The sequence below is a fragment of the Panulirus ornatus genome, chromosome 9, assembly GCF_036320965.1.
Source record: "Panulirus ornatus isolate Po-2019 chromosome 9, ASM3632096v1, whole genome shotgun sequence".
In the NCBI taxonomy this organism is placed as follows: Eukaryota; Metazoa; Arthropoda; class Malacostraca; order Decapoda; family Palinuridae; genus Panulirus; species Panulirus ornatus.
This window is the reverse complement of record NC_092232.1, coordinates 28,909,493-28,933,027: the sequence shown is the minus strand read 5'-3', so window position 1 is coordinate 28,933,027 and position 23,535 is coordinate 28,909,493. Positions and strand designations below refer to the sequence as shown.

Below are 23,535 nucleotides of genomic sequence, written 5' to 3'. Positions count from 1 at the left end.
AGCCACCGCCATACCCACATGCCTGCGTGCTTAACCCACGCTGAGGTGAGGTAGAAATCTTATTGGTTTCTGTTATCATATATTATGGGCATTTCTCTGATCTATCATGATACTTATTCTTTCATGAAATAATGATGAGGTTACGCACGTTCCCTCGATGTGTTACCTCCGGTGGCCTATGCTATAGAAAGCTAACAGTGTTCTGCCGTGGAATGTAGTGTTTTTGTTTTGTTTTATAAGATTGTCTGTGTTGGGCTGATACACTCCACTAGTGATATAGACAGATTACCAGATATATGTAAGGGGATTGAAATAATTCCTAATCCTGTCGGACGGAACAGCTAATCTGAATATAAAACAGATTAGTCCGTCTTGATGTATAGTAATATGTGTAGTTATGTATTGCTGCAGGAGGCACAGAGCTAACATGAACATGAGACGTAATAATATTCTTGTATTTCCAGCGTCAGGTTTGTTACCTAAGCAGTTTTATGTGCCTGAAAATTCAATATCTAAATGTTTCATTTAGACGAAATAGAATTACGGGCAGTGTAACTTCGCCATTTTCTTTGCTTCATATTCTTTGCAAATCTGTGGGGTGCATGAATATATGTTGGTTGTAGGATGTTTTGTTTGTCTACTGTTTTTAACATGTATCGAATTTTCGTTTACGTAAAATAGTAGTTAACTTTTCATGATTTTTACCTGGGTCTGATAATCATTGTGTATATATACTGGATGATTTAAACTAACGTTTGCTTTGTGCGTAAAATTGTCCTTTCATCAAATATTTTGTCGTCTCATTTTCATATTGTATTTTCTATTCAATATCTTTCACTTATTTATTGTATATATGACCACCATCCTATCACTATCATCTTAACGAGCGATCGTTGGCCCAGTCACTATCACAAGTGGCATCATCATCATTATCACCAACCTCACCATCCTTTATCATGTTTTCTTCTTTCATATACCATTTTACCTTGAAGGCCACATCATCACTGGAAGTTTCCAGTCTCCACTTTTATCACCCATCGTTACCGCTGGAACGTATCTTACTCTCCCATCATCACCATCGCCAAAATCCCCACCTCTTCCGCCATTATCACTCCCATCATCATGTCTCCTTATCTCTCATCGCCACCACTAGAATATTTCCTATCATCATCACAAGAACGTACCCTATCTCCCATCATCTCTTAAACCTCTTTTCCCGTTTTCAGTCGACCTTTTCTTCACAATCTGAATGTTTTGGTTAATCATCCCTTTTCCACTCTCCTTTCCCGTTCCCTCCCCTGTGGCCTCAGACATAACGTACCTACTCCTCAAGGAGCGAGAGATGGTCCCCCTTTCCCCCCAGCAAATAGTGGGCCGTCCCTCCCACCCGACCCGTGATTTACGTCATCCGGGACGGGTGGCCACACAACTTTAAGTGTTCCTGAACGGCCGAGGTTTGGCAGCGTGCGGCCATTGCTAGTGCTCCTTTGTCTTCATTGTCTCGGTCAGGTCAGCCTGTGTCCATGCCCCTCCCACACACCATCATGAGCACCCGCGCATTTCAGCAAACGCCTGCCATGCCCTGCGCCCCTGTAAACCGAGACTTCCCACCAGCTACACCGTGTCCCAGCACATTCTCACGCACCTGCCACACCCTGCGGGGACACCACCTCCGTATGCTCACTTGCACCTAGTATACTAATTCTTTACACTATATTTTCGCACACCTTCCCATACTGTGGTACATAATATATGTTATGGGCACCACAGAAGTAACTGAAGTAAGAAAACTATATAGCTATAACTTAAGTAAGAAAACTATATAACTATAGGGTTGTGTATAGAGAGTGTGTATGGTTTAAGAATGATCTTGAACAGTTGAAGATGTTCAAGATATTCCGGTTGGTGGTTATAACTTGAGGTTGAAGGACTTGTCATGGCCCTGGCGGTTGATTGGCCTCAAACACATATAACTGAGCAACATATGGCTATAAATAAAACGACAGTGGGGAGGGCTATGAAGTACAGGGAAAATATGAGGTTGATTAACGTAAAGGTTGGTAAAAGCCTAGCTTCACGGTGAAGCCGAGGTGGACAGTAATTTTCAGTCTTATCCTAAAAATAAGATTCGAACAACACTGTCTCTTCCTCTTGATGATTTCACTTTAGAAGCTCACGGCCAGATATAACGGAAGCAGATGAAAAGGAAAGATGTTTTCATTTATTTTAGCTGCCTGGTTATAAAACGCTGGAATAAACTCCCACCAGATGTTGTCCAGGCAAAAGCTGTCAATACTGTTAACTCAAGGCTTGACATATACATCATTCTCATTATCTGCCTGAGATAATCATGTTCAGTTAGGAAAAAAATACATTTTAACTTCTCATAAGCACTTCATTCAACTTGTACTCATTTTTGAGCTTTTGCCCCAGTTTAGGTTAGGGAATTCTTCCCCCAGTTACACAGAATTCCCATGGTAATGTCTTCTTTATATATATAGTACATTATGTTCCTCCTTAATTATTTACCTGCCAGCTGTTATGCCGGAGTGCTGGATGGAGAGACACCTTCTGCTTTATTCGTTTAGGCTTGGGAAGTGGGACTACTGTTCTCCGGCAGATAACATCCTCGTGGCCCATCAGGTCCTCTGTTATTGGTCCTTCCCAGGTGCTCCTACCGCATTGTAATGTCCGTTTAAAGTGGTTGCATGTTGAAAACGAGGCAAACACGCACAACATATACAATCTGTTAGCAAACACAAACAACGAACAAAAACTAGGTACATATACGAGACGATGATAATCACATATTTTTGTCGAAAAACGTTGAAAACTAAACAAACCGGCTGCTAGGGGAAATAATGTGCAGTTTCTTAGTTTGTATTAGATTTTGAATGTCTTTTTGCGTTCATGGAACCCATATTTTCCCTTATCTTTATATAAGGCCCCCAAACTATTGTCATATTTATCATTATGCGGTTACAGGATATCATGTCAGTGCTTTTGGAAATCCTTTCTTAGTGTTAGGAGTCTATTGATATGCTTTTCTTCCACTTTCATAACTTTCTCATGTGGTGCTCTCTCTCTCTCTCTCTCTCTCTCTCTCTCTCTCTCTCTCTCTCTCTCTCTCTCTCTCTCTCTCTCTCTCTCTCTCTCTCTCTCTCTCTCTAGGTTTCCTTGCGCTACCTCGCTAAAGGCGAGAGAGTGGATGGATCTTTCTTCGTTTGTTTCCTGTTGCTTCCTCGCTAAGGCTGGAAACGGTGATCAAATATTATGATAATGAGAAAAATATATATATGTATATATGTACGTATATGTGTGTGTATGTTATTGCTATTTGACTTTCGTGGAGAGAGTCTTACACTCGTGTTGCCCCGTCTTAACGTTGTAGATGTGTACAATTTCTTTACTCACACACACACACACACACACACACACACACACACACACACACACACACACACACACACACCTAGTTTACGGCAGGTCCCCGTTTTATCGACCAGCCTCTAACCGGGAGGATAAACAGCTGGTTTGACTATGGACCGGCTATCGCGACCAAGATTCGAACCTATGAGGGTTTGAACTCAGACGACTTGTGCGTGTGTGACGATTAGTAACGCTAATGGGATTGTGTTCGATTTGGGTAAAGATCGCTTCCAAGAATTTGCGAAAGAATCGTAATTAGTGATATTGGTATAATCACCTGGTTGGGACCATTCCAGACCCACAGTGAACGTCCCATAGTTAGCTACTACGAAAAGTAACGGAATGTGTAGCTTTAGTAATTTGTTTAATAAGCGTGTATTGGTTAATTAAGTATTGAAGTCTACAGTTGCACTGATTGATATATTGGATTGATAAATGCCATTGGGAGTTCATAATTGTCATACATTCCAATAGTTTTCAGGTTCATTCGACAAATGCTTTTTATTTGTTTTGGGAATTCCGTTTAGTCCTGTATTAGGGTACAGCTTGTAGATTTTGTTGTTACATTGTGTTGTGAATTTGATATGATTTTTATATATGTAGAAAGTTAACTTTGTCTAAGAATACAACTAAGAATAAATGTAGGTGAAGTAAGTGAATTATTGAGATGATTAACTTCTACATGTTTCTTTGTATACTGTTCAGTATTCTGCTTATGATAACGCTAAGACTGATATATCTGTGTCTATCTATTTGTCTATCTATCTCTTTATCTATAAGAATTATGGGGATTCGGCTGCTCGAAATCATACCTAAATGTAAAGTCACTGGCAAGTCTGCTTCATCGTCATTTCCAAAACAATACTCGTCAAATTCGCTTGAAGAGTACATTTTCTCCATACTACTGAGCGCAGCGCAAAACCCATTGTAGAAGGGGCCTTCGGGGTTGTGATGAATGACCATAGCAATGATAACTATAACATAGGGCTGGTCACCAAAACAACACTGCTTTATTCTGTTCGTGCGCAAAATGCAGATAGCCTTAATAACAATCATGGCCGTTGAATCAGCTGTAAATTTGATGTCAATTTATATGAAAATTATGGATTCCTTGGCGTAAGAAAGATACCAAGAAAAATTTACTTATTTCAAACGAACAAGAAACCTACCTGATCCTAATTGGATACATTTATCTGTATTTGATTCTGACCCCCGGGAGTTTCACCAGAAAATTAAAAACAAATAAGTCCCTTGAAACATACAAGTGAGTTTTTAAATTTTTCTTTACGATTTATTTATCTGTAGATGATTTCGCTTAAGTTTTTCTGCATTTGAATATTACCGTGAGACACAGTGGAGCTGTCCGCCTAACAAAATCCAGCTTGAATAGGCCAATCTCTAAACTGCGCTTCAAAGACAAACTTCAGTGTGCAAAAATATCATAGCTAATGAACTGTATTGTTGTGTACATTTGAGTCAGGGCGTAGGCATACACTTAAGTAGCAGATTCACAAATATGATTTGATATGGAGCGTGAAAAGGAAACTAGAATACTAACCAAAGCAATACGTATTTGTTAACATGAGTTCGAAATACTCTCCCGTCACTGTCTGGGTCTGGGGTTTAAATATTTTCGATTGATGGCTGCCAACCAGTTTCCTTCTTACGGGGTATTTCGATAGACGATAGAAACACAAATTTGAGCCCGTGGGTACCCGTTGGTACATCCTACAACATTACAGCTTTTCATCATTCTGAAAAACGAAGACAGAAGGATATTTTGGCGAGAAAACAGCGCCAAATGCCCCAAAGGAGAACACAAAAGTAATTTAAGTCAGAAGTACACTTTACTAAGTTGTTTTTCCCGCCAACCTTTTAGAAGAGTCAAGTGGACTCGCACACTTGATGATAGCCACCTTCAGTGAGGCTATATCGTTGAAGAATTCACTTCAAAGATGTCCATATTTTCCCATCCACTGTGGTAGAGCATCTGTGAAGCTGGAGAAACCCATAGGAAAGGTGTCATTACAGGACAACTAGCGAGTAAATGTAACATGCAAATGAGGCCGTTCGTTGTCTTCTCCTGGCCCTCCAGATGTCCAAACCATATCAGCACTTCAGCTCTTTCAACCACACTTTTTATTACCCCACCTCTCTCTTACCTTATCATTTCCGACTCTTATCAACCCTCGTTACACCACATATTGACTTCGAACCTATTATTTCTTGCACGTCCAGTCTCTTCTGTACTTTGTCGTTTGTAGCCCATGACTGACATCCAGAAAATATCGTCGTGGCAACCACTATACCTGCTGTGCACTTCACCGATGCTCACTTATTTTCTCGTCCCACGCTATGACCTGCTACCAGAACATTTTCTAATTTTCCCGAAAGTTTGATAATGCTCGCTCACCTCGCCTCTTATTTGCCCTCTTCTTCATCTTCTACACCATCCTCTTGTCCTCCTGCAGCTTTCTCTTGCACGTTTCCTAATCCCTGCCACTCCTGCCTTGCAGTTAACGCCCATAAACCTCTTTTTTCTCTGTCATTAGCAACTTGACCTCGTCACCCCACCACTCACTACCATTTTCCATATGTCCATCTTCCGTGTAACACACACTTTTCTCGACCATATCAACACTGGTTCCCTAAATACCTCCCATTCCTCACCCACTTCCCTTACTTCATTCCCTCTCATCTGTCTGCCGTCAAACGCACAATATCTCCTGGTATCTCGTCTCACGAAGCCCGTTTCCAAGCTCACTCATTTTCATCACCCATAACATATTCTCTTTCGCAAAAGCCTCTACCATACCTTCACCCTCGGCTCCAGCTGGTAGGGATCAGACCTTCAGCCAGCTGTGCCTCGCAACACATTCATATACAAGTCTCTTTTGCACGTACGTGAGTTAGTGTGTCCTCCTGTAGTGCTTGCCCACCATCTGCCACACACACACACACACACACACACACACACACACACACACACACACACACACACACACACACACTGCCGTATGTCAATGTTTGTTTCTCTTTCGTCACCCAGACATCCCAATCACTAGTGCTTTTTTTTCAATATTCAATATCCACATCCCTAGGCACCCCCATGCCCCATGACTGTACCGTCAATGGCCACATTACCCACTTTTGCCTTCAAATTCCCCATCACTAATACTCGATCCTTTGCATCAAAACTTTTAACATTCACTCAACACGTCCCAGACCACTCGCCCCTCTTTCTCATGCCTCTCGCGTCCAAGTAGATCCACTGTCATCTTTACCCACATCTGGACTCACTCCCTTAACACCTTCACACATTCCCCACAATACCTCCCTCAGCAGAAGTGCTGCACCTTCCTTTGCTCTTTCTTATGTCTAGCATAAATGAACTGACTATATTTTTTTTTCCCGAAAATAATCGATTGATAATATAATACAGGTTTCTGATATATATATATATATATATATATATATATATATATATATATATATATATATATATATATATATATATATATATATTATAAACCTGCACTACATTATTATTTGGAAAAAAAAAAGATCAATTTAATGTATGCCAGAAATGTGAAATTTTGTGCAGGTAAAATGCTGTGCACATCCAATAGCTGCCCTGCCCTCCCTCCCATCCTACAGTCTTAATGAACCTTGCAGAGCGGGATGCTCTTTGAAGATGAGGAGGAAAAAAAAAATCGGGTTAAAAATGAGGAATTTCGTGCACTTACGATGGACGCAGCACCAACCCTTGCACGAGTGAACGTAAGAAACTGCGTTCGTGGCGCAAAGGAAATTAAATGGATTTTTTTTTTTATGTGAATATAAGGCTCTAATGGCAAGGAAAAATCTCATAGGTTCTCTGAAAGTGTAAATTTTTTTTCTTATACTGCAAAGCCACCAGGCAGCCATCATAATGTTCGCTGAATTGATTGACGTTGGCGGTGTTGTTCGCTGAGGCCGTCCCTCTTGATCACAAGGTAATGTGTGAGAATTTGTCAAACGTGAATTCGTCCTCGTATGACATTTTCCTGTGAAATTCGCGAGTATATATCTTACTGAGAATTCCAGGCAGCGATCGTGTGAACTGATGATGGGCGATAATTGGAAGTAATTTACCGAACACCCAACCCAAGGCTTCCGCATTTTGGCGGTTGTTAAAAAAACAAGTGATGGATGGCAACGCGACCAACCCACGCGCGAGGCAACTAAAATTCTAGTGTCAGTTTTAAATTACAATTATTTGGCATGGAAAAATGTAAAGCGAAAGAAAAATACCAATATATATATATATATATATATATATATATATATATATATATATATATATATATATATAAATGCCAGCCAAGGCCTTATCAACAAATCAAACATAGATATAAAAAACCTTTAAAGAATTTTTATGAAATTACTTTTGACCGATTTGTCATTTAAGAATATCAGTGGAGCAAAAAACGACAAAGAAAGGTCTCTCTTCGTCAGACTCGCGCAGAACTTGATCATATTTTTAGTGATAAATGTAATGTGTGAAGTTGTGTGTGTGTGTGTGTGTGTGTGTTACGAGAAGTTTACTTTTGTGTTACCCCATCTCTTAACCCTGTTTATATGTGTCATGCCTTTACTCCCATGTATTTATGCGCAAATGACACACCTCAGCCTAAGCCAGGTAACCATTATCGACCAGCCCCGAGGGGAGGTTGAAGGTGACGTCACGTCTGACTGCCACGCCCAGATCTCGAACCCAGGCGGGCCTATGTTAACGCTGCACCACGGAAGCCCATATATATATATATATATATATATATATATATATATATATATATATATATATATATATGGAGGGACGACCTTGCTGACGTCCTGATATCTGATCCCTATAATATAATATTTCTCTAGGTAACCAGGAGGACTTGACTCCATATATAGACACCTTCATATCCCCGACCAACCCACCCTCCCCTTCTATAACAGCAGCAGCAACAGCAGCTTCTGTTCTGCCATGATATACAGCCGCCTCATCTTCCCTCCCTCCAGCATGTGTCACCCGTGCCACAGTCTACCCTCGTGGCTTCATCATCCCTTTTCCTCCTCCCTCACTGAGTCATTTTCTCTCCATTCATATCCCCTGTTTCCCCTTGTCTTCTCCCCTGTGTATCATACGTCTGACCTTTTTATTTCTCCCCTCGTTCGTTACCCTCCTGCCTCCGTCATCCGTACCGTAGGACCGAGACCAACTGACCCGTGTGTTTCTTGTGTCTCTCCTGCAGGATAGTGTGTGAGCAGGTCTCCCACCACCCGCCCGTCTCCTCCTTCTACGCCGACTCCGAGCACTGGAACTTCCACGGCTCCATCCACCCGAAGCTCAAGTTCTGGGGCAAGAGCGTTGAGATCCAGCCCAAGGGCGTCCTCACCGTCGAGCTCCCCAAGTAAGTCGCTCCGGAGGGGCTCAGGGGAGGGAGGCTCCTGCCACCCTCATTATTGGAGCTTGAAGAGGGAGGTTAGGAGAGGTAATACGAGATTATCAGGGAAGCTGGAATGAGGTGATACCGGGGAGACAGTTGTTAGGAGGCGTTTAAGGAGCTGGGAACAGCTCAAGTAGAGTTGTAACGATTTGTGGGCTATTCGTAAGAGGCAATTTAGGTAGTTTGAAGTTGTTAGGAGGAGCTGTAAAGAGCCGAGATTGTTGGGAGGCAACTTGCAGAGTTGAAGTTAAGAGTTAAGTTACACGGTAGAGGGTTTTATGAGGCAAGGTAAAAGGTTGAAATTGTTAAAAGACAGTTTACGAAATAAATTGTTTGGAGGTGATTTACAAAGATGGAGATGTGAAGTGATTCCAGATGTTGAAGATGGCAGGAGGTGGTTTGCGGAGTCTGTTTTGACAAGACGCGAGTAGAGAAGTTGGCTGAGGTGCAGCAGTATACTGGAGATGAGGGGGACGCGGTACAGGAGGCTTCCTGCTGGCCGCAGATGGACGAGGGTGTCAGGAGTCGACTAAAAGCATCGACGATTTTGAGGGTTGGTGGGAGGTGGTTGACGTGGTAGGTAGGGGAGAGGCGGGTTAGGGTCGTGCGGTGAGAGGCAGTAGAGGATGTTGATTCATGGCAATTTTGAGAGCAGAAAACCAGAGGGGTTGGGAGATGAGCGATTCCGTGGTTGGTAGGAGTTCATTGGAAGACTCTGCGTGGGCAGATTAAAAGGCTGTGTGTGTGTTTGTAGGGGAGTGATCGGAGAGGAAGAATGATTAGTTTAGTGTGTATACTGAAGCGGTAATAGCCTGGGCAATAACGCGAGGAGAATGTAAACAGAGGAAATGGGCTGTGTTCTGCATGGCTGCTGGAATCATGTGGGTCGAGAGGGGAGTGTGTGGTCTGTGGTGTGTATTGTGGTAGTGGGTATGTGGTGTGTATTGTGGTGTAGTAGATATGTACACAGACAGTTCCCACACCAGTCTTGTCCTACATATAGACTGTTGGTTCTGAACACTACACCGCTGATACCGTGTGGTGTTTTGGAGTGAGGGACGTGACACTGTGTGACAGGCTGGTCGTGGGGATGTGACAGGAGGCTCCAGGGGCAGGTTGGGAGCAGGGAGAGGACCTAGGAGCAGGGTGAGGACCCAGGAGAAGAGTGGGCTCAGTGGGAGGACCTAGGAGCAGGGCGAGGACCTAGGAGAAGAGTAGGCCCATGGTGAGGACCTAGGAGCAGGGTGAGGATCCAGGAGAAGAGTGGACCCAGGGGGAGGACCTAGGAGAAGAGTAGGCCTATGGTGAAGACGTAGAAGCAGGGTGAGGACCCAGGAGAAGAGTGGGGCCAGGATGAGGACCTAGGAGCAGGGTGGGGACCCAGTAGCTGGATGGGGACAGGGTGAGGACCCAGGAACAGGGTGGGGAGAGGGTGAGGACCCAGGAACTGGGTGAAAAAAGAACTTGCAGGATTCCAGTCATGTGTTCACTTTAGAACAGACTTCATGGCTGTTCCTGAAAGCTGAAACATTCTCAGTAATGAAGACAGATTTTCAGTTGACCCTCCATCTCAAAGTCCCGTACTGGCGGTGTTGCTCAGTCTTGTGTCTCCCGTGGCCTCACCCAGCATGACCTACTGGGGTTTGATCTTTCTCACACCAGGCACCGACCTGCCAGTGGGCTTATGTCGCTAGATTTCTTTTCTCTACGTATTATCGTAATGTTAATCCCTGTAATTCCATAACAAGATCTGCACATGTGGTTCCTACGCTGTAAGTGTTATATTGACTGTTTTCATGATTCACAGTTCTAGTTCGTTCCTGTCTCCCAGCCGGTTACGCCCCATCTCCTTCTCCTCCTACTTCTCCTCCTCCTCCCCTTCCTCCTCCTCTTCCTCCTCCTCTCTTCCTTCTCTCTCTGTGTGCCCCATTTCATATTTACAACCTTGCCCACTTTAACGCTTCCCACCTATACCCGTTCCTCCCCTGTTCTGTGACTCCCTGTTCCTTCCCTGCTCTGTACCTCTCTCATGCCCTCCAGCTAACCAGTATGTGTGTGCTCTCTGGCCTGCAGCCACGGGGAGGCGTACACCTGGAGCAACGTGAACTGCTGTGTGCACAACATCATCGTGGGCAAGTTGTGGATCGAGCAATACGGCAGCATGGAGATCCTCAACCACGCCACAGGTATGTACGACCCTCATCACCACGATCCCCACAGGTGCTAACCTACCACACAACAGCAACGAGTTGTTCACGTCGCAAGTTCGACCCTCCTCCCATTTCATGACGCGTATGACCCGCTCGCATCACCCATAAAACCCCGACTCACGCCACAGGTACGAGCCTCACTCGCATCACACCTGTGCATCACTGATGATTCAGGACACACCTGTAGTCATGGACCGTTCACGCCAGGCGAACACGTCATAGGTAGGGACCAACTGTACCACAGATAGGGGCCAAATTCGGGTGAGAAACTGCAGAAGCTGGTGACTGAGTTTGGTAAAGTGTGTGAAAGAAGAAAGATGAGAGTAAATGTGAATAAGAGCAAGGTTATTAGGTACAGTAGGGTTGAGGGACAAGTCAGGTGGGAGGTAAGTTTGAATGGAGAAAAACTGGAGGAAGTGAAGTGTTTTAGATATCTGGGAGTGCATTTGGCAGCAGATGGAACCATGGAAGCGGAAGTGAGTCACAAGGTGGAGGAGGGGGCGAAAGTTCTGGGAGCGTTGAAACGTTATCTTGGAAAGCAAAAATGGGTATGTTTGAAGGGAATAGTGGTTCCAACAATGTTATATGGTTGCGAGACTTGGGCTATAGATAGAGTTGTGTGGAGGAGGGTGGATGTGCTGGAAATGAGATGTTTGTCAATACAATGATCATAGTTTTTTTGTAACGTGATTAAACAAGGCATTTGATTCTTATCCCGTTCTTATACTATATTTATGTTGCTTAAGTCTAATAGAAAGATCCTTACCAGTCTGCCCGACATAAAACTTATCACAATTTCTACATGGCACTTTAAAGATGCACCCAGGAGAATTTTCTGGTGAATTCCTGATTAAGATATTCTTTATGGTATTATTGTTGCTGAAGGCAACATTTACATTTACATTTGCATTTACATTTACATTAAGAATATCTTATTCAGGAATTCACCAGAAAATTCTCCTGGGTGCATCTATAGAATGCCATGTAGAAATTGTGATAAGTGTTATGTTGGGCAGACTGGTAAGGATCTTTCTGTTAGACTTAAGCAACATAAATATAGTATAGGAACAGGACAAGAATTAAATGCCTTGTTTAATCACGTTAAAAACTATGATCACTGTATTGACTGGAGTAATGCCATCTCAGTTATTAACTGTAACTCTATAACCACGTGAAATATCATTGAATCTTATATTATCAAATACACAAAGAATCATAATCTTAATATTAGTGATGGTCTATACAAATTAGATAACTTTATTGTTAATAGAATTTGTAAAATGATAAGTTTATGAACGCTCGTTGTCTGTCTTGGACAATCGTGTGCTTGCCAAATGGCGTCCTAGCTTCTTCTCTTCGATGTATATCAACTGACTGTTATATTTCTCTCTTTTGTCTCTCCTGATGATGTGATTATTACACGAAAGTGCACTTGGGAACTTATCGTGTTTCATTTTCCCCATGGGCTCATAGGAATATATTTGATCACGCGCAAAATTGTGACTCTGCAATATATATATATATATATATATATATATATATATATATATATATATATATATATATATATATATATAAATATATATATATATTTTTTTTTTTTTTTTATTATACTTTGTCGCTGTCTCCCGCGTTTGCGAGGTAGCGCAAGGAAACAGACGAAAGAAATGGCCCAACCCCCCCCCCCCATACACATGTATATACATACGTCCACACACGCAAATATACATACCTACACAGCTTTCCATGGTTTACCCCAGACGCTTCACATGCCTTGATTCAATCCACTGACAGCACGTCAACCCCGGTATACCACATCGCTCCAATTCACTCTATTCCTTGCCCTCCTTTCACCTTCCTGCATGTTCAGGCCCCGATCACACAAAATCTTTTTCACTCCATCTTTCCACCTCCAATTTGGTCTCCCTCTTCTCCTCGTTCCCTCCACCTCCGACACATATATCCTCTTGGTCAATCTTTCCTCACTCATTCTCTCCATGTGCCCAAGCCACTTCAAAACACCCTCTTCTGCTCTCTCAACCACGCTCTTTTTATTTCCCCACATCTCTCTTACCCTTACGTTACTTACTCGATCAAACCACCTCACACCACACATTGTCCTCAAACATCTCATTTCCAGCACATCCATCCTCCTGCGCACAACTCTATCCATAACCCACGCCTCGCAACCATACAACATTGTTGGAACCACTATTCCTTCAAACATACCCATTTTTGCTTTCCGAGATAATGTTCTCGACTTCCACACATTCTTCAAGGCCCCCAGAATTTTCGCCCCCTCCCCCACCCTATGATCCACTTCCGCTTCCATGGTTCCATCCGCTGCCAGATCCACTCCCAGATATCTAAAACACTTCACTTCCTCCAGTTTTTCTCCATTCAAACTCACCTCCCAGTTGACTTGACCCTCAACCCTACTGTACCTAATAACCTTGCTCTTATTCACATTTACTCTTAACTTTCTTCTTCCACACACTTTACCAAACTCAATCACCAGCTTCTGCAGTTTCTCACATGAATCAGCCATCAGCGCTGTATCATCAGCGAACAACAACTGACTCACTTCCCAAGCTCTCTCATCCACAACAGACTTCATACTTGCCCTTCTTTCCAAAACTCTTGCATTTACCTCCCTAACAACCCCATCCATAAACAAATTAAACAACCATGGAGACATCACACACCCCTGCCGCAAACCTACATTCACTGAGAACCAATCACTTTCCTCTCTTCCTACACGTACACATGCCTTACATCCTCGATAAAAACTTTTCACTGCTTCTAACAACTTTCCTCCCACACCATATATTCTTAATACCTTCCACAGAGCATCTCTATCAACTCTATCATATGCCTTCTCCAGATCCATAAATGGTACATACAAATCCATTTGCTTTTCTAAGTATTTCTCACATACATTCTTCAAAGCAAACACCTGATCCACACATCCTCTACCACTTCTGAAACCACACTGCTCTTCCCCAATCTGATGCTCTGTACATGCCTTCACCCTCTCAATCAATACCCTCCCATATAATTTACCAGGAATACTCAACAAACTTATACCTCTGTATATATATATATATATTCCTGAGGTAGGGGAGAAAGAATTCTACCTCCATATTCCCTGTGTGTCGTAGAAGACGACTAAAGGGTTCTGGAGCGGGAAGGATGGAAACCCTTTCCTTCTTGTGGTTCAGTTTCTCAAAGATGAGTGTTCATCCTCTTCGAGGGTTTGGATTGGGGTCACTGAATGTGTATGGATGTACCCAAGATGAGAAGAAAGATAATTGGTATGTTTAAGGAAAGAAACCTGGATGCTCTGGCTCTGAGTGAAACGAAGCTCAAGGGTAAAGGGGAAAGATGGTTTCTAAATGTCTTGGAAGTAAAGTCAGGAGTTAGTAAGAGGACAAGAGCTAAGGAAGGAGTAGCACTACACCTGAGGCAGGAGCTGTGTAAGTGTGTGATAGTGTGTAATGAAGTGAGTTCTAGATTGATGTGGGTAAAACTGAAAGTGGATGGCGAGAGATGGGTGATGATTGGTGCTTATGCATCTGGCCATGAGAAGAAAGATCATGAGACACAAGTGTCTTGGTAGCAGCTGAGTGAGTGTGTCTGCAGTTTCAATGCACGAGACTGGTCATTAGTGATGGGTGATTTAAGTGCGAAGGTAAGTTATGTGGCAGTTGAGGGTATAGTTGGTGCTCATGAAGTTTTCAGTGTTATGAGTAGAAACGGTGTAGAGTTTGTGGGGTTGTGCGCCGACAAAAGACTGGTGATTGGGAATTCCTGGTTTTAGAAGAGACACATACACAAGTTTACGTATGAGAGTAGGAGAGATGGTCAACGGGCATTATTGAATTACGTATTAATTGTTAGAGATGTCAAAGAGAGACTTTTGGATGTAAATATTCTGAGAAGGGCAGCTGGAGTGATGTCCGATCACTATCTTGTGGAGGCGAGGGTGAAGATTTCCAGGCACCATGTTGTGCAAAAGAGAGTGGTGAGGGTAAGTGAGCTTGGGAAGTAGATTTGTGTGAAGAAATACCAGGAGAAATTGCGTGTAGATTGGCAAAAAAGTGAGAGCCAATAAAGTGAGGGGAGTGGGTGAGGGGAGTCAGGTATTTAGAGAAGCAGTAATGGCATATGCAAGAGATGCATGTGGTATGCGAAAGTTGGGAGATGGACAGATTAGAGAGGATAGTGAGTGGGGATAAGGAAGTAATGTTGCTAGTGAAAGAGAAAAGAGAGGCGGGTGAGTGGTACTTACAAGGAAGGAGTGCAAATGATCGGGAGATGTATAAAAGTGTTGGGATGGTATACCAAGTGAGAGAGTCAGGGAGAGTGGTTTGGTGAAGAGGGAAGAGGTGGTGAAAGCTTCGCCAAAAATGAAATGCGACAAGGCAGCGGGAGTCGATGGTAATGCAGTTTATTAAGAAAGATGGTGACTGTGTTTTTGATTGGTTGGTAAGGATATTCACTGTATATATGGATCATGGTGAGGTGCCTGAGGATTGGAGGAATGCTTGTATAGTGCCTTTATACAAAGGCAAAGGTGATAAAGGTGAGTGTTCAAACTGCAGAGGTATAAGTTTGTTGAGTTTACCTGGAAAATTATATGATAGGGAATTGATTGAGACGATGAAGGCATATACAGAGCATCAGACTGGGAAGGAGCAGTGTGGTTTCAGAAGTGGTAGAGGATTTACGGATCAGATTTTTGCTTTGAAGAACGTGTGTGAAAAATACTTAAAAAAAACAGATGGATTTGTATGTGGCATTTATGGATCTGGAGAAGGTATATGATAGGGTTGACAGATGTGCTTCGTGGAAGGTCATAAGAATATATCGTGTGGGAGGAAAGATGCTAGAAGCAGTGGGATTTTTTTTTTTTTTATCAAGGCTGTAAGGCATGTGTACGAGTCGGAAGAGAGGTGAGTGAATGGTTCCCAGTGGAGGTCGGTCTGCAGCAGGGGTGTGTGATGTCTCCATGGTTGTTTAATTTGTTTATAGGTGGGATGGTGAAGCAGGTAAATGCAAGAGTCTTGGAGAGAAAGGCGAGTATGCAGTCTGTTGGGGATGAGGAGGCCTGGGAGGTGAGTCAGTTGTTGTTTGCTGATGATACAGCACTGGTGGCTGATTCGAATGAGAAACTGCAGATGTTGGAGACTGAGTTTGGAAGAGAGTGAAAGGAGAAAGTTGAGAGTACATATGATTAAAAGCAAGGTTATGAGGTTCAGCAGGGTTGGAAGTCAAGTTGGTTGAGATGTAACTTTGAATGGAGAAACATTGGAGAAAGTGAAGTGTTTTAGATATCTGGGAGTGGACTTGGTAGCAAAGGGAACCATGGAAGAAGAATTGAGTCAAAAGGTGGGGGAGGGGACGGTTCTGGGAGCGATGAAAAATGTGTGGGAAGAGAGAACGTTATCTCGGAGAGCAAAAATGGGTATGTTTGAAGGAATAATATTTCATACAATATTATATGGTTACGAGGCATGGGCTATAGATAGGGTTGTGCGGAGGAGGGTGGATGTGTTGGAAATGAAATGTTTGAGGACAATATGTGGCGTAAGGTGGTTTGATCGAATAAGTAATGAAAGGGTAAGACAGATGTTTAGAAATACAAAGAGTATGGTTGAGAGAGCAGAAGAGGGTATGTTGAAATGGTTTGGACATATGTAGAGAATGAGTGAGGATAGGTTGACAAAGGTGATATTTGTCAGAAGTGGCGGGAACAAGGAGAAACGGGGAACCAGATTGGAGATGAAAGGATGGAGTGAAAAAGATTTTGAGCGATCGGGGCCTCAACATACAGGAGGGTGAAAGGCATGCGCGAAATAAAGTGCCGCCAATGGACTGAACTAGGGTATGTGAAACGTCGAGGGTAGACCACAGGAAGGTCTGTAGGGCCTGGGTGTGAATAGGGAGCTGCGGTTTCGGTGCATTGCACATGACAGCTCTTGTATTGATGTGAGCGGATGTGGCCTATCTTTGTCTGTTTCCTGGCGCTACCTCGCTGACGCATTGTGTGGTGATGCTGATTCCTGTCGGGTGGGGTGGCGTCGGGAATGGATGTACGTATATATATATATATATATATATATATATATATATATATATATATATATATATATATATATATATGGTTCAACCACGCCGTTGATAGTCTAACTACGCCGTAAGTAGAGTCCACTCATTTATAATTCTGTATGAAGTACGGTGTTCATAACTCTTGCACAAAATCATACATAAAATCATTTAGAATGTTTGCATCACAGGGACTTTGCGTTCGAGTATGAACGGTAAAGGTTCAGCGTGTGTGTACCGTACGTATAATGGTAAGTCTGGCAACCCACGTTATTCCCAAGGAGAGTGAGAGACGCAGCAGACTGGGGAAAGTCATACCAAGGAGAACCACAGGTCCCCGACGCTCGCCCCTAGGTAGTGACATGGCCATCTGCCACCCTGGGTCGTATAGCAGGCTGCCAGCTGGCTCGGTTGTTTACTACTACTACTACTACTTCACTACTACTGCTATTACTACTACTACTACTACTACTACTTCTACTACTACTACTTCTACTACTACTACTACTACTACTACTACTACTACTACTACTACTACACTACTACTAATACTAATTATTATCCCGAGTGTACATACTACCTATGATGGACCATAATAGCAAGTGCACCGCAGAAAATGGTTCATTCATAACCTAGAATTGATTCCGGAGCTTACGGTAGAGCGGTATAGTCCATTAGCGAAGTTTAATGGTGGACACACATGCAATAATTGAATAATTTACTGTGCGGCGTAGTGGTCAGTGGAAGTGGTCATGACAGCAATAGCCTGTAACTTTCGAGAAGGTGTTGCCTGGATCCCCAGACCAGAGCACGACGGTTCCGACGCTTGGGTATGGTGGAGTCAGTCAGGGACCCAGGCCATCAGTATACGAGGGTCGGGAGGGGTCAGATATACATGAACCTTGGTTCGAGTTCCCACCATCTGGAGAAATGAACGACCAAGAACATGTGTGGATTTCAGCAGAGTTACGTCCCTCAAGATCAAAAATACTCCATTTGGAACTTCACTTGGTTCATAACTGGAAGAAAAGATATCTCGTCTCTGGCCTTGGAACTAATGTTTTAAATATTAACACACAATATAACACACAGTATCCCAACCATTCTTGATATAGTGTCCGTGACCGTGCTGTGACGCAAGTGTTCTGTGGAACACTCATCTGATGTTGTATAGAATTACACAGAAACTTACAGTACTGAAGGTGTGCGTTATAAGGAGAAGTACAGGTCACACTTCTGTTACTTGCACCCCCCACCTCCTACCATAACGGTACGAGTCTTCTGGCGTGACGTTACGACCCATGACCACGATGTTACAACCCTTAGGTATGATATAGACTTACTTTAGACCTAACCTCTTGGTTTGCAGTTATGTTCTTCTGGCCTGCCTGGCATTTCCATCTCTGAACCTCACACTGCCACTCATGTCCGCCCATGGATCCTTCTCCAGCAAGTCGGTGTGGTGTTTCCCCCAGGCTGGTGGTGTACACTACGCGAGTCTTGCCTGAACACCTGAAGTGTGTTACCATGGTCACTATAACATGGTAATGGTCGTGAGGTGAGGATCTGAGGGAGTGGCTCAGTACCTACCATGTGCTGATGATGCTCACAACGTCCTCCCTCACTCCACCTCAACCACATGCTCGTTGCCTTACATTTAGTAACGTCAAGATGAACTTCATCTGCCATGTGTTGAAGGACCTAGACTAGTGTGTGTGCGCGAGCGTGGCCTCTCTCTCTCTCTCTCTCTCTCTCTCTCTCTCTCTCTCTCTCTCTCTCTCTCTCTCTCTCTCTCTCTCTCTCTCTCTCTCTCTCCAATGAGTATTTTTCTATCTTGAAGCTCGGGGAAATATATTGCTTACCCATTCAGAGCCCCTGGACCAATCAAGACCCAGCCTGGACCCCTGGACAGCTCATTAAACCTGACCTCGACGAACCCATGGCCAACAGAAAAACTAGAGGGGGGAATATTCTTATTGGCAATATCGGTACGAGAATTTCCTATAACCTATTTCCTGAATATTTTTTCCCCAAGTTGGAGGAATATCGGTTTCAATACAGACCTTGATTTCTTTCATTATTCACTAGATTATTTAGCTGCTCGTCCATGTATGAATGATGAATGGTATGATCTTGTAGTATACGCTCGTGTTTTTGTTAGTGATAACTTGTACCCTGGGAGCCAGCGACCAGATCATATTAGTTCACTATGTGGGTAGGGAATGGTTAGAGGGGGTTAGTGGCGGCAGTGGCTGGGTGCCAAGTGGCGGCAGTGACGGAGTTCAGTGTCACTTTAGGGGGCTGAATGGTGAAAATGGCTGGATATAGGTGCCAGGTGGTGACATAGTCAGGGTACAGTGGCTAGTTTAGCGTACCACACGCTGGCAGTGACCGGGTACACGACCTCTTTAGGAACCATGATTAACAGTGTCCGTAGCAGTTCAGACACATTAGATGCCTAATGATGGGTGTGAATTAGGATAGTGCCAGTTTCAAGTGGTGGCCAAACAGTGAGTGTTCGTTGGTGGCGTAAATGGATAGATGGTGAGTGTTTGTGGCCTGGATAGTTGGTGTGTAGGGGACGTGGTCAGGTGTATGGATAGATGGTGAGTGATTGTGGCCTGGATAGTTAGTGTGTAGGGGACGTGGTCAGGTGTATGGATAGATGGTGAGTGATTGTGGCCTGGATAGTTAGTGTGCAGGGGACGTGGTCAGGTGTATGGATAGATGGTGAGTGTTTGTGGCTTGGATAGTTAGTGTGTAGGGGACATGGTCAGGTGTATGGATAGATGGTGAATGTTTGTGGCCTGGATAGTTAGTGTATAGGGGACGTGGTCAGGTGTATGGATAGATGGTGAGTGTTTGTGGCCTGGATAGTTAGTGTGCAGGGGACGTGGTCAGGTGTATGGATAGATGGTGAGTGATTGTGGCCTGGATAGTTAGTGTGCAGGGGACGTGGTCAGGTGTATGGATAGATGGTGAGTGTTTGTGGCCTGGATAGTTGGTGTGTAGGGGACGTGGTCAGGTGTATGGATAGATGGTGAGTGTTTGTGGCCTGGATAGTTAGTGTGCAGGGGACGTGGTCAGGTGTATGGATAGATGGTGAGTGTTTGTGGCCTGGATAGTTGGTGTGTAGGGGACGTGGTCGGGTGTATGGATAGATGGTGAGTGTTTGTGGCCTGGATAGTTAGTGTGCAGGGGACGTGGTCAGGTGTATGGATAGATGGTGAGTGTTTGTGGCCTGGATAGTTAGTGTGTAGGGGACGTGGTCAGGTGTATGGATAGATGGTGAGTGTTTGTGGCCTGGATAGTTAGTGTGCAGGGGACGTGGTCAGGTGCATGGATAGATGGTGAGTGTTTGTGGCCTGGATAGTTAGTGTGCAGGGGACGTGGTCAGGTGCATGGATAGATGGTGAGTGTTTGTGGCCTGGATAGTTAGTGTGTAGGGGACGTGGTCAGGTGTATGGATAGATGGTGAGTGTTTGTGGCCTGGATAGTTGGTGTGCAGGGGACGTGGTCAGGTGCATGGATAGAGGGGTTGGTTCGTCCGCACAGTATGAGAGAGCGGAACGGGTTAGTTGTGCTAGAGTTCAGGTTCATCAAGACCCACGATGCTCAATTATAGAACATCAAAGGACTGGAAAGTTATTGAGAATTTCTATAATCCTTTAATATCCCTAGCTTATGTGAGGTGTTCAGGGCTGGTGGCTCTGTGTACTGATGGTGATGTGGTGATACAGTGAAGGACGTGGATGGTGATAATGAGTTGAGGGGGGAGGCGGTAGGTTAGATGGTGATAATGAGTTGAGGGGAAGGAGGTAGGTTAGATGGTGATAATGAGTTGAGGGGGGAGGCGGTAGGTTAGATGGTGATAATGATTTGAGGGGGGAGGCGGTAGGTTGGATGGTGATAATGAGTTGAGGGGGGAGGCGGTAGGTTAGATGGTGATAATGAGTTGAGGGGGGAGGCGGTAGGTTAGATGGTGATAATGAGTTGAGGGGGAGGAGGTAGGTTAGATGGTGATAATGAGTTGAGGGGGAGGAGGTAGGTTAGAAGGTGATAATGAGTTGAGGGGGAGGCGGTAGGTTAGATGGTGATAATGAGTTGAGGGGGGAGGCGGGAGGTTAGATGGTGATAATGAGTTGAGGGGGAGGCGGGAGGTTAGATGGTGATAATGAGTTGAGGGGGAGGAGGTAGGTTAGATGGTGGTGATAATGAGTTGAGGGGGAGGCGGGAGGTTAGATGGTGGTGATAATGAGTTGAGGGGGAGGCGGGAGGTTAGATGGTGGTGATAATGAGTTGAGGGGGGAGGAGGTGGGTTAGATGGTGGTGATAATGAGTTGAGGGGGAGGCGGGAGGTTAGATGGTGGTGATAATGAGTTGAGGGGGGAGGCGGGAGGTTAGATGGTGGTGATAATGAGTTGAGGGGGAGGAGGTGGGTTAGATGGTGGTGATAATGAGTTGAGGGGGAGGAGGTGGGTTAGATGGTGGTGATAATGAGTTGAGGGGGGAGGCGGGAGGTTAGATGGTGGTGATAATGAGTTGAGGGAGGAGGCGGGAGGTTAGATGGTGGTGATAATGAGTTGAGAGGGAGGCGGGAGGTTAGATGGTGGTGATAATGAGTTGAGGGGGGAGGAGGTGGGTTAGATGGTGGTGATAATGAGTTGAGGGGGGAGGAGGTGGGTTAGATGGTGGTGATAATGAGTTGAGGGGGAGGAGGTGGGTCAGATGGTGGTGATAATGAGTTGAGGGGGGAGGCGGGAGGTTAGATGGTGGTGATAATGAGTTGAGGGGGAGGCGGGAGGTTAGATGGTGGTGATAATGAGTTGAGGGGGAGGAGGTGGGTTAGATGGTGGTGATAATGAGTTGAGGGGGGAGGCGGGAGGTTAGATGGTGGTGATAATGAGTTGAGGGGGGAGGCGGGAGGTTAGATGGTGGTGATAATGAGTTGAGGGGGGAGGAGGTGGGTTAGATGGTGGTGATAATGAGTTGAGGGGGAGGAGGTGGGTTAGATGGTGGTGATAATGAGTTGAGGGGGGAGGAGGTAGGTTAGATGGTGGTGATAATGAGTTGAGGGGGGAGGCGGGAGGTTAGATGGTGGTGATAATGAGTTGAGGGGGGGAGGCGGGAGGTTAGATGGTGGTGATAATGAGTTGAGGGAGGAGGAGGTGGGTTAGATGGTGGTGATAATAATGAGTTGAGGGGGAGGAGGTGGGTTAGATGGTGGTGATAATGAGTTGAGGGGGAGGAGGTGGGTTAGATGGTGGTGATAATGAGTTGAGGGGGGAGGAGGTGGGTTAGATGGTGGTGATAATGAGTTGAGGGGGGAGGAGGTGGGTTAGATGGTGGTGATAATGAGTTGAGGGGGGAGGAGGTGGGTTAGATGGTGGTGATAATGAGTTGAGGGGGGAGGAGGTGGGTTAGATGGTGGTGATAATGAGTTGAGGGGGGAGGAGGTGGGTTAGATGGTGATAATGAGTTGAGGGGGGAGGAGGTGGGTTAGATGGTGATAATGAGTTGAGGGGGGAGGAGGTAGGTTAGATGGTGATAATGAGTTGAGGGGGGAGGAGGTGGGTTAGATGGTGATAATGAGTTGAGGGGGGAGGCGGGAGGTTGGATGGGTGTGGATGATCTTATACGAAAGTTGTCCTTGACTCTCATCATGACCGTGTTCCGTGTCCTGACCTGACCTGACCCAACCTGACTTAGGTCAACGTGAGTCACGGGAACCAGAGGACTTGAGGAGGTTGGGTCCCCCACACGCCAGACAGCCTGGGCTTGCTACTGTCACACACACACACACACACACACACACACACACACACACACACACACACACACTGTGAGAGGAGGGCAGTGCTCGCCCTGCTGTGTGGCAGTGGTGTTGGGCCTCCACCAGGGGCGTCGCAGGACACAGCCACCTGTCCCTCCACACGTAGAGTCATCCACTCCAGAAGTCAGGCTTGGTGTATGGTCTTCCCCTCACCCATCTGCTGGATGGAGCCCGTCGCCCACTCATCCATCCGCTCATCCTCCTACTCATTCATACTTATACTGGCTTATCCCTCCGTTCATCCACTCATCCATCCATCCACCCACTCGTCCGTCCATCCATCCACCCAATCGTCTATCCATCCATCCATCCACTCGTCCATCCATCCATCCACCCACTCGTCCGTCCAACCATTCACCCACTCGTCCGTCCATCCATCCACCCACTCGTCCGTCCAACCATCCACCCACTCGTCCGTCCATCCATCCACCCACTCGTCCGTCCATCCATCCACCCAATCGTCTATCCATCCATCCAT

At 44.9% G+C, this 23,535-nt stretch overlaps 1 protein-coding gene across 1 annotated transcript in view; it reads left to right on the top strand.

Moving 5' to 3' along the window:
• Window positions 1-23,535, top strand: part of LOC139750304 (oxysterol-binding protein-related protein 1-like) — a 745,131-nt gene that overhangs the window by 626,868 nt on the left and 94,728 nt on the right. Inside the window, exons 17-18 of the mRNA XM_071664928.1 lie at window positions 8,712-8,870; window positions 10,980-11,092. Of these exons, the coding sequence (XP_071521029.1) occupies window positions 8,712-8,870; window positions 10,980-11,092 (272 nt within the window). The remainder of the gene's footprint in view (window positions 1-8,711; window positions 8,871-10,979; window positions 11,093-23,535) is intronic.